This window comes from Coptis chinensis, chromosome 4, assembly GCF_015680905.1.
Source record: "Coptis chinensis isolate HL-2020 chromosome 4, ASM1568090v1, whole genome shotgun sequence".
Classification (NCBI taxonomy): Eukaryota; Viridiplantae; Streptophyta; class Magnoliopsida; order Ranunculales; family Ranunculaceae; genus Coptis; species Coptis chinensis.
This window is the reverse complement of record NC_141459.1, coordinates 43,409,876-43,425,264: the sequence shown is the minus strand read 5'-3', so window position 1 is coordinate 43,425,264 and position 15,389 is coordinate 43,409,876. Positions and strand designations below refer to the sequence as shown.

General features: G+C 35.7%; 1 protein-coding gene across 20 annotated transcripts; it reads right to left on the bottom strand.

The window, feature by feature from the left end:
- Positions 1-272: 272 nt before the first annotated feature.
- On the bottom strand, positions 273-5,998 carry LOC147503589 (uncharacterized). Of its 20 annotated transcripts, none has more exons than XR_015192772.1 (10): positions 5,826-5,998; positions 4,789-4,881; positions 4,400-4,651; positions 4,111-4,315; positions 3,946-4,037; positions 3,545-3,624; positions 3,352-3,442; positions 3,067-3,243; positions 2,619-2,967; positions 273-508 (listed from the first exon to the last, which is right to left on the bottom strand). XR_015192772.1 is itself a non-coding variant. In XM_086556877.1 (7 exons), coding segments are annotated over exons 5-7 (369 nt in total). In that variant the 5' UTR covers positions 3,069-3,168; positions 3,352-3,442; positions 3,545-3,624; positions 3,946-4,037; positions 4,111-4,159; the 3' UTR covers positions 273-490. The 20 variants fall into 20 exon arrangements, 3 of the variants coding, with proteins under 3 accessions (XP_086413003.1, XP_086413001.1, XP_086413002.1); XR_015192774.1 differs by having other exon boundaries at positions 3,067-3,235; XR_015192777.1 differs by having other exon boundaries at positions 3,067-3,168.
- Between the last annotated feature and the right edge of the window lie 9,391 nt (positions 5,999-15,389).

Here is a 15,389-nt window from a genome sequence, read left to right as displayed (position 1 = left end):
CAACATTTAATAATGCAAAAAAAAAAAACTTGACTGAATCGATCCACCTAGACCTGCGTAATCAGTCCACCAATTTTTTAAATAATTTGGGCCTAAGCGAGTCGGTTGGGCACCGCCTAAACCGAATTTTAGAAAAGTGGTATTTACAATACTTTTCAAAAGCGTAGCAATTACACTTTTATATTTGCAACCATTTGAATGTGTTGCAAAAATCTTTTTCTTCTTGCAGTTTCCATATATGGCCTAAGGAAAACTTTACACACTCAAAAACATTTAAGTAACAAAAGATTTAATTTCATATGCTCCAAATGTAGAAAGGCGTCACAATATCCAAAATAATTTCCATATAGCCTCGCTAGTATGTTTACAATAATCGCATATCCTTCCTAAGCTTTCAAAAAAAAAATCATTCAAAATTCTGGGGCTAAGTATTGCATTTATGATCGTCTTCCATCTTTTTCAACCCCAACAGTCCATCTTTGCAAAGTACTCAAGGAATTGAACCATTCTGCAATTCCGAAAAAGAAAATTAGTTATATATGAGGGCGCCAAGAAATGGCAAGTAGAGTTTAAGTGACAAAATATACACTCAAAAATGATTTTCAATTCCACACAACTAATAACTAATAACCAATATTCCATTTATACTAATTTCGAGAAAAACTCGCTAAGAACTTGTGCATTGATTTCTAACTATGAAACTAGTTTCCAAAGTTTTTAAGGTTCCAATTAATAATTCTATAATGGTACAAAATATACCCAACCTTCATATTTAACATAAACCAAGTCCTAGGCCAATTATCAAAAAAATAAAAAGTCATAGGCCGCTACAGGCCATTCTTTCTTGAGTTCTTTGACACACCATTCACTAAGTATGTATATTACTTCCTTCAAAAGCCAAAAAACAGCACCACACCATCCACACAATTATCCTTTAGTCCTCTACTTACACATCAATCAAGCATATACAACTACTCACCAACCACCACAACCCTTATCTCACATAAAGATTCCTGATTCACTTCAACTCAATGTTCTAAAGAAACATGTCAGACACTATTCAACGGAGACTTCAACGTCTCAACTCATCAAACCAAAAATTGGGTTGAAACAATATAAGAAATTAAGTATAGAGTGGGTGTTACTCTACAAAAGAAGAACTAAAGTAAAGAACACTATTACCTAGTAAGAATTTGACATTGAAACTATATAAGAAATTAAGTATAGAGTGGGTGTTACTCTACAAAAGAAAAACTAAAGTAAAGAGCACTATTACCTAGTAAGAATTTGACGACAGATTCTCCAAGTGTGCTCCTGAAATTCCTACCCAATCAATACTTCAAAAACAATATCGTCATCGTCCTATTATCCTCCTCTATAAGGATTTTTCAGTAACACCCTTTAATTGGTTTTAATCTATATACTAATTACTAGGTATTATAGTTATGGAACTCAAGGATTAAACGGTGAAGTACAGAACTACTTTTTTTTTTTTTCTTTAGTCTAATATATGCTACTGTCGAGAAGAAAAGAATAGTTCTCTTAACTTAGTCCTTGCTTCTTGATAAGTACGGGGTGAAACTGTGAAAAACAATATGTAAGCTTGACAATTAAGCCCAAGCCCACATATGATTTGTGACTATAATCAAACTTAAGATTCATAACTAAGAATTTTTCTTTTAGTTTTTCTCCACCAAGTCTTAACTTCTAATTTCCTATAGACAATAGATTCACGTCAACGAAACAAGTAGTTTAATAATATGAGCTCTTCTATATACGATTACTATATAATAAATAATTATTTTCCTCATTTGTTTATTTCCTACGCGACACACTATTATTTCAAGGGATCGACTATATGCAAATTAAAAATTTCGCAAGTGGTTTTGCTCAACTAACTTGGGCTACTACATCCACGTTAAGTTTAAATAGCAATAGTAAATCTAAAATTTAAACCCGAAAGACCGAAATTATCCCTAGGTTTCATGTGTCATTTACCAATCTACCGTTAATGAGAATTCAAGATTTTACAAACCACTTGTCAGATGCAAAAGAAAAGGTGGTGACACCTAGGATTAAATTTGCACCTTTAGGGCGCAAAGACATGTATAACTCAGGTGGAGCAATCCAACGGTTAAGGTATGAGGTTAAATGCCACACTTCCTCTCAGAATTGGGAAATGGTTGTATTACATATGGCATTTCCTAGTTTATAATAGACTAAATTCATATGAACTGTTTTGGTTTGTACTTCTTAGTAATATACTTTGTTTCCAATAATGTATGAACTCCCTGAATCACTCTTGAGACCCTAAAATAACATGCATTTTCAACTTCAGAACTCATGGTCTCTGGTTAACCTGATACCATGTGCCACACTCCCACCATTAACCATCTATACTTTCCAAACTCTACCTAGTATCTACAAGTCACAAGCAACCCACTCACACTGAGTTTATAATCTCTTATAAAAGTTTGCAAGTCCATCAGACTCGAAGTGCAAACAATCAAACAACCAATACTAGCAGGAGTACAATAACCAACAGAAATAAGACTTTATATACTTTCATACCATAGACAAAGATAAAGATGAACACATTTTAATATGTAGATACATACCACAGAAAAGTTGGCCCCAATGTGCGCCATGAGAAAGTTCAATTTAGCTTCAGGAGCTGCTTTCCAGTTTTGTAACTCCTCAACCTTGTCCTCATTTTCATGTAAACGAGTTGTGAGCTCTTGCGCCTGTCTCTCATACTCAGCCTGTCTCTCAGCTGCCTCAGCTCTCCTCCTAAGTTCCTCAACCTCTGGATAGCAGTAAGAGGAGGAGGATGCCATTGGGTCCACGCCATGACCAAGACCACCGATGTAACCTGGTTTTGCACCTAAGATTTTATTAGCAATGTCGTCCTCAGTCATGGTAATAGAACCTTCTTCTAGACTCAACCTACATCTCCAACATCTTATCCTGTAATTTAAAAAAGAGGCATGTTTCAAACAAAAATAATATTTTAGACAACAAACCGTAATTACAAACAAGAAAGAGGAAATAAAACTTGATCCTCACATAATTTTCTTGAGCAGAGCCACTCCAACCTTTGCCCGGATTATAATACATCATGCAATAAAATTCAATCCTGCCAGGCACTTGTTGTGTGTGTGCATCACGCTGTAACAGGTCCTATGTCAAATGCTATAAAATCTCCCCCAAACTAATGCAACTCCCCCTTACCTACCTAGACATCTATAAAAGCATCTCAGAAAAGCTCAAACATTTTCAGCACTGAGACAATGCCAGAGTCGTTAGAAATGATTTATCATAAATGGAATTGAGACAGCAAAGGAACGACACCTGCAAGCATCTAAACAACACCAAACAGATCATAAACTTCAAAATCTTCGTGGAACAGCAACCCTAGTAGTCTGAACAAGCAAGAACAGGTCTGAAAATGAATAAACATGATGGAACAAGAGCTCAGTCATCTGCACCAGATTGGAAATCTCTCAAAACTGAAAACAGAAAAATACTACATGCTGAAAAATACCTTAAATTTAGCAGGCAGTTCTATACTAAATCAGCAGGAGATAGAAGGCACAATTGGTACCTTTGGAAAGCTGGAGATGTCTGCTTTCAAGAACAACAAATGGTTAAAACCGACATCTAAGGAGAAAGTTACACTCCTTTTACCAACACATGGCAGAATAGTCCAACAAACCAAGATTAACAAAGTCAGTATAGCAAAGGTACATGTCAAAAAATCATAACTTCCATATACATGTAACCTATTCTGTAACCAATTCTCCTTATTACCCAATTTTCATTAAGCTAAAACCATCTCCACAAACGATTCAATATAATATACATGAGAAATCCAATAATGAATATCCAAGATCTTACTAAAATCTCAAAATCAGACAGGGGAAGTTATATAAACATATATACTACCTTATCAGCTCGATGATTCAAAACGATCTTGAACCACCGCGGTGGTTAATTTTTTTCTTTGCACGAATGGCCTTGTTGATTGTGCTGAATTCCTGCAAAAGATTTTTGTTAGTTAGAAGTACAACAGAAGACAATTGAAGTTTGAATAATAGCATTTCTTTTTACCTTGAACTTGTCTGTTTCAAACCAATCACAAAAGCGCTCCCAGTCCGCTTGTGTGACATTGTCATATGGCTTCCGTCTGCACTGCTCATTTGAGAGTCTTGTAGTAAACGTGCAACCTACACCTGAACTCTTTGAGGCGCTGTCCTAAATACTTATTGATAGCTCTTTTTACATTCTGGCGATGGATATCAATGTCAAAGCTCTTCTGCAAATAAGTTTTGCAATGCGATGTTAAGAAGAATTCGACTCGACAAATAATAAATCAACTAAAGAAAAATATTTTTATTACTAGAATATGTTCGTGCATCATTTGAACTTTGGATTTGTATTCCTTCTTCACCTTTCTCCAATGATAAAGTGACAGAGGTGCATATTTGTGATAAATTATGCCAACTTCATAAGCGAATTGCTGACTCCAATCTCCAACAAACTTTGACTTCCCTGGTGGTATCTCAATCCTAGGTTTCTGACCTCTCCTTGCAATATGGTTAATGAGAGTGTTGTTCTTTGTCTTGCCTCTTTTGGACTGATGATGTCGAACCTGTTTTAAAAGTAACAATAGCACAATTTAACATATGGTCTGACACTTTTACTCCATCCCTTTTTACCAATCCATCAATAATATCATACTATTACTATGCAGAGATTACAAAGGTAAATTGAGACTATTGAAGTTACCAGGAGTACACTCATTAGCTGATTGTGCAGAAGAGTTGGGCACAGACGAAGGCATTGTACTAGAACTTGTGGATTGTCCACCTGGTGCCATGTCTATACAAAAATCATTAAATTCACAATACAAATAAGTAAGGTCTAAGTGAAAGAAGAGATTGGACTGAAATCAAAGACACGCAACACCTGGACCCATAACCTAGTTGTGTGCTTGGCATAGGTAGAGACTGCGTTTGAGAAATTCTAGTGGTTCGCCTACCCGGACCCATAACTGGACAAGAAATATATATTTGAAACAAACAAACAAACAAACAGATACATAAAAAAAAAAAACTAGTAGTCATCATCATCGGCAAAGTGCGCTTCATAACCTTCACCATGATGGAGCCAAAAAGTGTTGCTTGTCCATTCCATGTTCAAGCAAATGATCTCTTACTTCACTCATTGAGGCATTCATTGTGGTTGCTAGTAATTACGAAGAGAGCGCTGGTAATCAGAAAGACAACGATGTCTTTATGATTACCAACAACCACAATTAATACTTCAACGAAAAAAAAAAGTTGCCAAAACCTCACAAAAACCAAAACTTTAAGAAAATTTTATAGTACTTAATTGAAAGTTCTCAATTAAGAAAAGCTTAGAGATAACTATTTCAAAATAATTCGACAAGATAGAAATTGCCTGCTACGGAAAATGAGGGCACCTTCACAACCATCTCTTCCTTAGAAGGTCCTATATATTTGACTCTATTTTACACTGAGAGCATACATTGATTTACACCAGACAGAGTCGCAAGCCTACCAACAATTTCTCAATTTAATTAAATATGTTCACAATTCCATCAACAAATTGTGTACTACAAAAGTTCAAATTTTTCATACATGCCTCCCTGAGTTTACAAAAGTTCACATTTTTCACACTGAGCTTCGGTAACACATCCACTGCAAGCAACAGTTTTCTCACCAAATCACACTAACAATAGAGTCAAGTTTAATTAAAAACCTTAATAGAAAATCAGTTTTTAAAGAGAGAGAGAGACTTACTGATGGTGTGGTGGTGACGAGAGAGAGGGAGATTAGTGCGGCAGGAGGGGACATAGAGTAAAGATGGAGTGCTAGGGTTTTTGTTTTTACTTTTTGTTTTTGTTTTTTATGTTTTGATCAAAATAAAAGTGCGCAGTCTGTGAAACATTAGCGCCCAAAACACCAACCACGAAATATATAATATAAAGAAAAACACCACCGACGGATTACAAAGCGTAGCCAATATTACGAACTAAAAGACAAAAAAATTGAGTTTCACCAACGCTTAACCTGTTCACCACTTGCAACGCTAAAAGTGTAGCTACTACACTTATAATAACTTAAAAAAGATTTTATAAAAATATTAATTGCGTAAAAATTATCAGCGATGCTTACAAGCGTCGTAGATAATGTCCTCATTCCACCCTACCAAAACAGAATTGCTATTTAAGCAGTTAAAATTGGTTTTTAGAACTAATCGGTTGAGGAGCGATATGCGATTAATAAGTTAATATGTAATTTAATTGGTTATATCGGATGTATATATTTGACACTTTCAAAATATATAATAATATAATCATACAAGATATTTTTAAATAGTTATCCGAGATGCAACAAAAAAATATCAAATTCTTATAATCATATCTAATCAACTTAATTTTAGAGTACTACAGAGATGCCAAACACAATAATTATGTTAAATATTTAAAATAATAAAGAGATAATATATATTAGAGAGATATTACAATAATTTGTATATTTAACATTCGTTAAGAGAAGAAAATAAATAAACTCTTAGCTTTGTGTGTTTATTAGGTTCCATTATTATTAATACGGTTTAAAAATTCAATTTGTTAATTTTACGTATTTTTTTGGGTTGGGAATCGATATTTTAAATAAATTTTTTTCTCGGTTTAGTGAGAAATTGGTCAATTCGGTGATTAAATCAGTTTAATGATAAAAGTTTAAAAATCAGTAAAAACTAATCGGATTACAAGCGATACACAATTCATCGCCCGATATAACCAATATTGATAACATAGCCTTTGAAAGCGTTGCTAATTTTGTCTTTTAGCAACCCTTTAAAAGCGTCGGGAAAAAAAAACATCGCAAAAAGACCCATATGTTATAGTGCTCATCCTAAACTAAAAACTCCCACAAGCTAGAAAGCCTCTCTTTAGGTTTTGGACGTGGCCGGTTCTGAACCCCGACAACTCTCTCCCTCTACTCTACTGGATATCTAAGTTCTATCTTTCGAACCCTAAAATTTTCTCCTCCTTCTTCCCCTTGCTTTAATTTGGTCTCTCTCTCCCCTTTTTATATTGCAGCTTTCTCTCCACTTCTTTACTGTTGATCCCTTATTCCATCAGAAGGTTCTCATGTGAGTATGTGCCCAATTGTCCACCAAATTGTTTAGGGTTCCGCGGACTTCATTCCCCAATACCCAATTCATCTTAATTGCCTTAGTACACCCGACCTAGTCATATGTGACCCTCTTGGTCATACAATGTGCTACTACACTTACTACTTGATTTTTCATAGATAACATCTTCCTACCCTACCATGGATAACATATCTGCAAAAAATATAATGGCTCATTAGGGAATTTTAAATATGCCAAAAAAAGAATGCAAAATTTTTAAATCTTAACCGTTAAAATAAACTCACATTTTCAAGTCAACTTTATTTTGAAAGGGGTAGATGATAAGAGCTCAAAATTGTAGTTTTAACCCCTTAACAATATTGCTTTTAGACCAATTATGTGATTAATAAATAAGAGTTAGTGTTGTTTACGTATTTTTATGTATTTTAGGCATTGGAGTCAATTATGTACAGAAATGTGTCCCTTTTGCAAGTAAATGAGCAAATGTTGGTTGCTAAGAAGTTCTATAATTAAAGGAAAAGATTCTAGGAGAAAAAGCCTTTTTAAAGCCCGGTCAAGCTGAAAAAGTCAAAAAGTCAACGCTCAGCACAAATAGCTTAATAAAGTCAAAGTCAATGAGAACTTCCGCAGGCCGTAACTTTGGACTCAGACCTCGAAATTGGGCCTACCATATGTCAAAACAACTGGCTCGGAACGAGCTTTCTAATAATCCAACCCTTGATCCAATCAGAGGAGTAGAAGTGGACGAAAAGACCGTTGAAGCCATTTCCACCAGAAAACCACTTTGTAGACTGAAGTAACGAAGTTTTGGGCTCGATTTTATAGCCCAAAACATGGCTCCAAAGCCCATGCACGAATTTGTAAACCTAGCCCTCTTCTATATAAAGAGGACTAAGTCATCACTCATAAGATATATAGATTAGATCCATAATATAGTTAGTTATCCATAAACTTAGTTTTAAGTTAGTTTTAATTCAGTTTTAATACAGTTTAAATTCTTAGACTCTATCAATTAGATTAATAAAGCAATTATTATTCTTTCAATAATGTCTTGTTCTTATTATTCTTATTCTATGAATAATTGTTTAATGAATCAAAGCTAAAACCTCTATTAGAGGGGTCTGAGGAAGCTTTGATGAAAACTTGATTGTGTTAGCATAGAAATGGTTGTAATAATCTATTCTACTCTAGAAAGTAATTAGTTCATCATAAGAATGGGTTTAATTGCTTCACATGCTAATTATTAGTTGGTAGAGATTGCCATAAATAATTAGAAATTAGAAATACCCAACCTTTATGTGAAAACATAAAGATTAGGATTACAACAAATTCTATGCTAGTTTATTAAGTTGAATTCAAGGTGGAATCAAATTCCCCTAATTCCTTCCATATTCACATCGTAGTATTGAATTGTCGTAGTTTAAATCATAACATCGCAATTAGTTAAAATACCGTCTTAACATAATTTCATTTCATTACTTTCATCGATTTTATTAGAATTACATAAACTAGGAAACGTTACATCTAAACAAGTTAGGAGTGGAACGAATTCTCTACTCAAATTATATTTTGATTCACGAGAGTAGAACTTTGATTAATAGTGTAAACAACATTTAGTTTTACTTATTCATAGCATAACTAGTTAAGAGTAGGTAAAACAATCGTTTTTACGTTTATCAAAGCGTGATAAGAGCCCAAAACTGTAGTTTTAACCCCTTAACAATCATACTTTTAGACCAATTATGTGAGTAATAATTAAGAGTTAATACTGATTACGCGTTTTTATGCATTTCGGGCTTCAAAGTCTATTATGTGCGAAAATGTGCCACTTTAGCGAGATAAAGGAGCAAAAGGTCGGTTGCTAAGGAGTTACGTGAATAAAGGCCAAGATTCAAGGAGACAAAGCCTTTGTAAAGCCCGGCCAAAAGTGAAAAAGTCAACACGGGTAAAAGAGTGCACAAGTCAGCAGAACTTCCGAAGGCCGTATCTTTGGACTCAGATCTCGAATTGGGAGTAGCTTATGTCAAAACGACCGGCTCGAAAAGAGCTTTCCAATGGTCCAAGCCTTGGCCCAATCAGAAGAGCAGAAGTGGACGAAACATCTGTCGAAGCCAACTGCAGTTGAAGAGCCCATTTTGGACTAAAGAAATTGGGTTTTGGGCCCGATTTTCCGGCCCAAAACATGGCTTTAAGCCCATGCACGATTTTTGGATCTGGAAGTATAAAAACAAAAGCTTGACTCTTTGTTAATGGCAGTTAGGTTAGGAAGCTAATGTTAATGGAGTTTAGGGTTAGAAAAAGTTAGATCTAGATTAGTTAATTACTTAGTTTTCATTCCATTAATTAGTTTCATTCTTTGTTTTAGCTTAGTTATTTAAATCATTGAATATCATTCATTAGATAAATAAAATAGTTGTTATTCATTCAATCATATCTTGTTCTTATTGTTCTATTAGATAAATAAAGTTAATTAGTTCTCCATAATCTAGTTTCATTTTCATTTATTTATTAGCTTAATCCTTAGATTTACTTATTTGTCATTATTAGTTTAATTCAATTATTGCATGAGTAGTTTCAAATTGAGTTTAAACAAATAAAGTTCAAATCTTTATATTATGTCTTGTTTAGATTCAATTGTTGGGAATGGTAGAATAGAAAATTCACATCAAATCATTACTCTCACTATTGTTCCTTTTGGGTTTGATTAGTTGAATTCAATTTAAGTCTTGAGGGTTTAAGAGTGGAACGAATCCTGACTCTCTGATATTACTTCATTATTGAGAGTAGGAATATTGATATAAACACGTATTTACGTAATTTGATTATTTGTGTTTATGCATAGATAGTTAGAATACGTAAAATCACTTTTATCAAATGGCATACCACGCCATCTTAATCTCGTTCAAACAAGAATTCAATTGCTTGAATCCAAGGGGCAATCCCCCATTCTCTACCCACCCACCCTTTTAATTTTTCATTCTTGTTTCTTGAATTTTCGAACCGCTTCAATTGCTTCGCATAGGGGTCTCTTGGATTCACAGAGAAAAACACTGCGGTGAAGGTATTTCTAAATTTTCGAAAATTCTGAAAATTTTCATACATATTATTTAATGTGTTGTTGATTTACTGGAATATTTTCAGATTTTTCAAAGTTGTTTTACCTTGTGAAAAAAATACGATCTTTACAGTGCTGCATTTCAGTTTTCACACCGTATGTTCTTGAAAAATAGACGAGTAAGGTTACTTAGGGAGTTCTAAAAATTCTATAATTTTTACAGGAGTATCTATCCTAACTAAGGAGTTTGTAGTAAAAATTTGATGAATTTTTTATTTGTTTTGACTTCCTAAATAATAGAGTGTTTCCAGTGTGTTTCTACAATGTTGCAAACACTTAATATCTGAAACACCAGCCAATAAGGAGAGGTTGTAGAACTCCAATTGCTCTAAATTTTTTACAGGAACAAGTAGGATCTGTCAGGAGTCTCCAGTAAAAATTTGGCAATTTTTGGATTTTGTTTGATGGGTTAACCATTCGGTTGTTTGTATTGTGTCCGAAAACCGTTTCGCAAACTTTGAAGGGCTGTAGAGGGACTTTCACAGCTCCGATTGATCTGAAATTTTACAGGCTACTTGATAGACGTCTTAGAAAATTACTGTAAAAATTTCAAATTATTTGGAGTACGATAAAAGGCCTAAAACTTGAAAACCCTGGAGCGCGACCCGTGCTTAAACCGAAGCGCGACCGCCCAAAAACACGGACATTCGACAAAAACAGAGGGCACTTTCGCGCCCAACTCGCGCCCAACCCGCGCCCTACAAGGAAAATTCATCGTGAACAGCCCGATTTTCACAGGAAAGTTCAAATTTCTATTCCTTAAAGTTATAAAGTGTTTCTAACTTGTTAAATACACTGAAATCGCGTATACAAGACGCTATTCGTAAGCGAAGCAAGGAAGCATTCAGGTACTCCTTCTTTCACTCCTCGCCTCTTACGTCGGGAGGAGTTTTAATTCTAGTAGAATCAGGCTTGTTTTTCGAAGAATTAAATACAACACGCCTATCTAGAATTTCACACACTACACTTGCATCAATGGCTAAAGAACAAGAGACTCCTCTCTCTGATTTTTATAAAGCCCTAAACGATGGCCCTAAGTCGCATCGTTCTTGCAGACCTAGTGGGGGATTTTCGAATCCCCTAATATATTTAACTTGTTACGGTTTTCATGGTTTAGACCATGAGAAGCCTTACCAAACATCGCGTAGGATAGACCAAGTTCTCACTACATTCCATCATCCTAGCGTAAGTCCGAACAAGTTAAACTTAGGGTGTTTCCTTTCACCCTAGCCGACAAGGGCGTCTTTGTTAACCGCCCAAACGCCAAACTCAGGACTCATGGGCTCAACTTGTTCAATTGTTCATGGAACAGTTTTACCCACCATCAAGAGACAAATGAAATGCTTCACAAGATTCATTTCTTCCACCATAATCCTCATGAATCCTTTTCGTAGGAGGCTTGGAATCGTTTCACCGATCTCCTCATTGAATGCCCATCATCATAATCTTGCGAAAGACACGCTTTGTTCGTGCTTTCTTCAAGGGGGCTTTCACATTATCATAAGGAGGTTCTAGATATCATGACTGGGGTAGTTTTCTTAGTAAAGGAGCCTTGGAGGCTTATACATTCTTAGAAGATCAATCTAAGAGGAACAACAATTGGGGAGGTAACGATTCCTCCCGGCCTCTCCTTCTTCTCTTGAGGTTAAACATGATCCCGAAGCTTAAAACTCTTATCGATGCCCTCACTAAAAGGTAGATGCCATCTCTGTTCAACAACAACCCACTCCGGTCATGAACATTAACTCTACTCGTTGTAATGTCTCATTTGTAGTCTTGAGCATTCCGACTTCTATTGTCCTCTTGTCTATGCACAAACACCACCACAACCACCACACTTCAACCAGTTAACTCAACATCAAGGACAAGGGAACTTAGGTGACCCGGAATAGAGGTTTAGTACCCATAACCCGAACTATCAACATCACGACATGAACGCCAACAAGCTTTAATTCCAATACAACCATCTACGGACAAAGTAGTAGTGACCTTGTTGGAGAAACAAAATCAAATTATGCAACAAAACTCCAACTTGATGAAAGATCAGCATGATCAAAACTCTAATATGATGAAACAAACGATGCAAATGATGCAGTCTTTGTGCCAAAAGGTTATTGACATGTCTTCTAACCAAAATAATAACCAAACCGGCGTGTTTCCAAGTCAAGCAATGCCTAATCCTAAGTCAACAAACACCGCCTTTGAAATAAAAAGTATTCAGTGTAATGGTAATATAAACCAAGGGGACCTACAGGTATCCACTACCCTTCGCTCGTGGCGTAGTAGTTGATAACCAAGTGACTATACCTAAAGATTACCCACAAACTAAAAAATGATACCATACCAAATACTATAATAGAAACGAAGACCCCTACACTGTAGAGGTTCCAATATGGAAACCTAGTTCGAAAGTGATAAAAGATAAAGCAACGGTTAACAAATATGTTCCCCCTCATATTAGGCATAAAGATAAACCACCGTATCCCGAGAGACTAATTGTGTCTAAAAAGGACGAGAATTTTGATGAGATTAGGGAAGTGTTTAAAAATCTAACTATCAACCTACCTTTTCTAGATGCTATAAAAAGTCTACCAGGACACGCTAAGTTTCTAAAAGAGTTGTGCACCAAGAAGAGGAAAACCAACATACCCCACGAAGCCTTCTTAACTGAACAATATCCCTCTTTATCTGAACATAATGGAATTGTTAAGTACAAGGACCCTGGTCGTCCTACGGTACAATGTACCTTAGGTGATACCTTTATAACAACTGCTTTATTAGACCTAGGAGCGAGTGTTAACTTACTCCCTTTTTATTTATATAAACAACTGGGTCTAACAAAACTTCAACCAACCAAAATGACTTTGCAGTTAGCCGATCGTTCTATTAAGTATCCCAAGGGTGTAGTTGAAAATATTCTCGTTAAAGTTCGGGATTTTTACTATCCAAATTTACTTTGTTATTCTCAACACGAAGTTGCTCACGATTCCATTCCCATCATCTTAGGGCGTCCTTTCTTGGCAACCGCCAATGCTCAAATCAATTGTCGGGATGGCTCAATGACTCTTTCTTTTGGAAATCTTTCGTAGAAGTTAACATGTTTAGACAAAAAACAGGGACAACTAGGTTTGCCTATAGAAGGAGAAGTGAAGTCCATTGAGAGTTTTGTACCTTACATTAGTGCGGTGGACGCTTTAGTCCCCACACTAGTAGATACCCCTCTTATGGAAGAAGACAAAGATCACAATTTTGACTCTTTGAACATAACTCAACTAGAGAAAAAATTTTCAACCCCGCCTTCCTCGACCATACAAGAGATGGACTAAACCTCACAATAGGCGAGATAGATGAATTCCTCAAAGATGGAGATGAATACCATAATTATATGGATGTGAACAACCTAGATGAGGAATTGACGAGTTTCTAAGAGCCCGTGATGATCCACCTTCTCAAGCACTACCTAGAGCACCACCCTACCACCATCCACTTTGAGTTAATCCCTCATAAAATCCAATCATTCTTCCCACCCTTTTCTTCTAACACTTATCCACATTCCAAGTATTTTCCAAAACCATTCATTTACTCACGATCATTCACTTGGACTCCTTCTTATTCAACGAAGTTGCGTCGTAGAAAGTTTTGGAGCTTGATTCTGTTTGGTGGTGCATTCCATGTTAACTATTTATGGAAAGATCCACAATTGTTTAGATTATTGATATATGGGAAACTGCATGTAAATACATATATATCACTTTAAGTCTAGGGAATCTGACTTTAAAAAGACCCGACGTTTTAAAACAAATTTTTACAAAACCTGTTTTCAAAAATTTGTTTGGGGAATAAGTGTTTGGTTTTTCCATGCTTGATCACTAAACTTCCTATTCTTATCCCCACCTCGCCCCTTTAAGAGTAGCTAGATTTCTCTTTGTTTGTTGTTTTGATGTTGTCTTTTATTATTTTTAGTAGATAGGATGTTACGTTGTTAAATTCCGTAGTTAACTTTGAATTTGGTAGTTAAATGTTGTTTGAATTTCAATTTTAATATAATGTTGTTCTTTTCAAATTGTGCATGGATTTTATTGTTAATCCCACCTTCCCGAATTGTTTGGGGGTGGTATTATTTATTCTATCATGATTTGTAGAAGATCCTCCATTTTAGAGTTTGTTTTGGAGTGAAGGTTGAGAATATTGTCATAATTGGCATACCTATGATTAGATGTGGTGGTATGATGAAATCTAAGAGAGTTTAGAAGTTACTAGTCTAAATCCGATTAAAAGATATTAGGGTTGTTATAGAATCAAGAATATGAGTTGTTTCCGTTTTGGGTTCGAAATTTTATTGTTTTGGAAATTGCCTTAAAAGCTTTTGGCAACTTACCGATTCGTTTAACAATTCAAAACCTATAAAAACTTCATTCATTCTACACTCACAACCCACACTATACCTAACTTCCATTTCTCACCTTTCACTCCCACGTTTCCCACGTTTTAATTAGCATTTTTCACGAATCAACACCTCGGAGGCCAGCCTTCTTTTACACTTTTGTCGAATTTTTGTTCAGGCGCCCCAGCTTCAAGGTCAATAGCGACTTCGGCTCAAACACTGGAATTCCAAATACTGCGCTAGCCACGAGTTCCGACTTCGACCGGAAAAATTCCGGTTTTCCAGCGGGTTGTTCCCCTCATTCGCAGCTGTTTCTAGAGCGTAGTTCGAGATGACATCTCCTATAATAATACCGAAACAGTCTTTCAAAGATTTGTTTCAAAGCACTACTTATGATGCTTGGTTTCATGAGGTGATCACACACGGGTGGGAACCGCTTATGGTTCTTGCTAGCATTTGTTCTTGGACTTGCCATGCCCGCTGAAATACAAGACCCATATTGCTATTGGGTAGATAATATGTATGTCTACACTTATGAGTTTTTGCATGAGTCGTATGGGGCAGGCATTTTCCGTATCGAGGATCAAGGGGAATATAACGTCGCCCTTGGTAGCCTGTCCATGAACATATGAACTGTTATGTTTTGGATCATGCTAAACATTTTAGAGGAATGACATTTTTCTTCTGTGAATGATGCCACTT

What these genes read in the sequence shown, in the direction of transcription:
- LOC147503589 (XM_086556875.1), bottom strand. An exon ending in TTGGGGCCAACTTTTCTGTG is followed by an intron (nt 1,315 to 2,618) that starts GTATGTATCTAC and finishes TAGGAATTTCAG; the next exon opens with GAGCACACTTGGAGAATCTG. An exon ending in TGTCGTCAAATTCTTACTAG is followed by an intron (nt 509 to 1,276) that starts GTAATAGTGCTC and finishes TCGGAATTGCAG; the next exon opens with AATGGTTCAATTCCTTGAGT.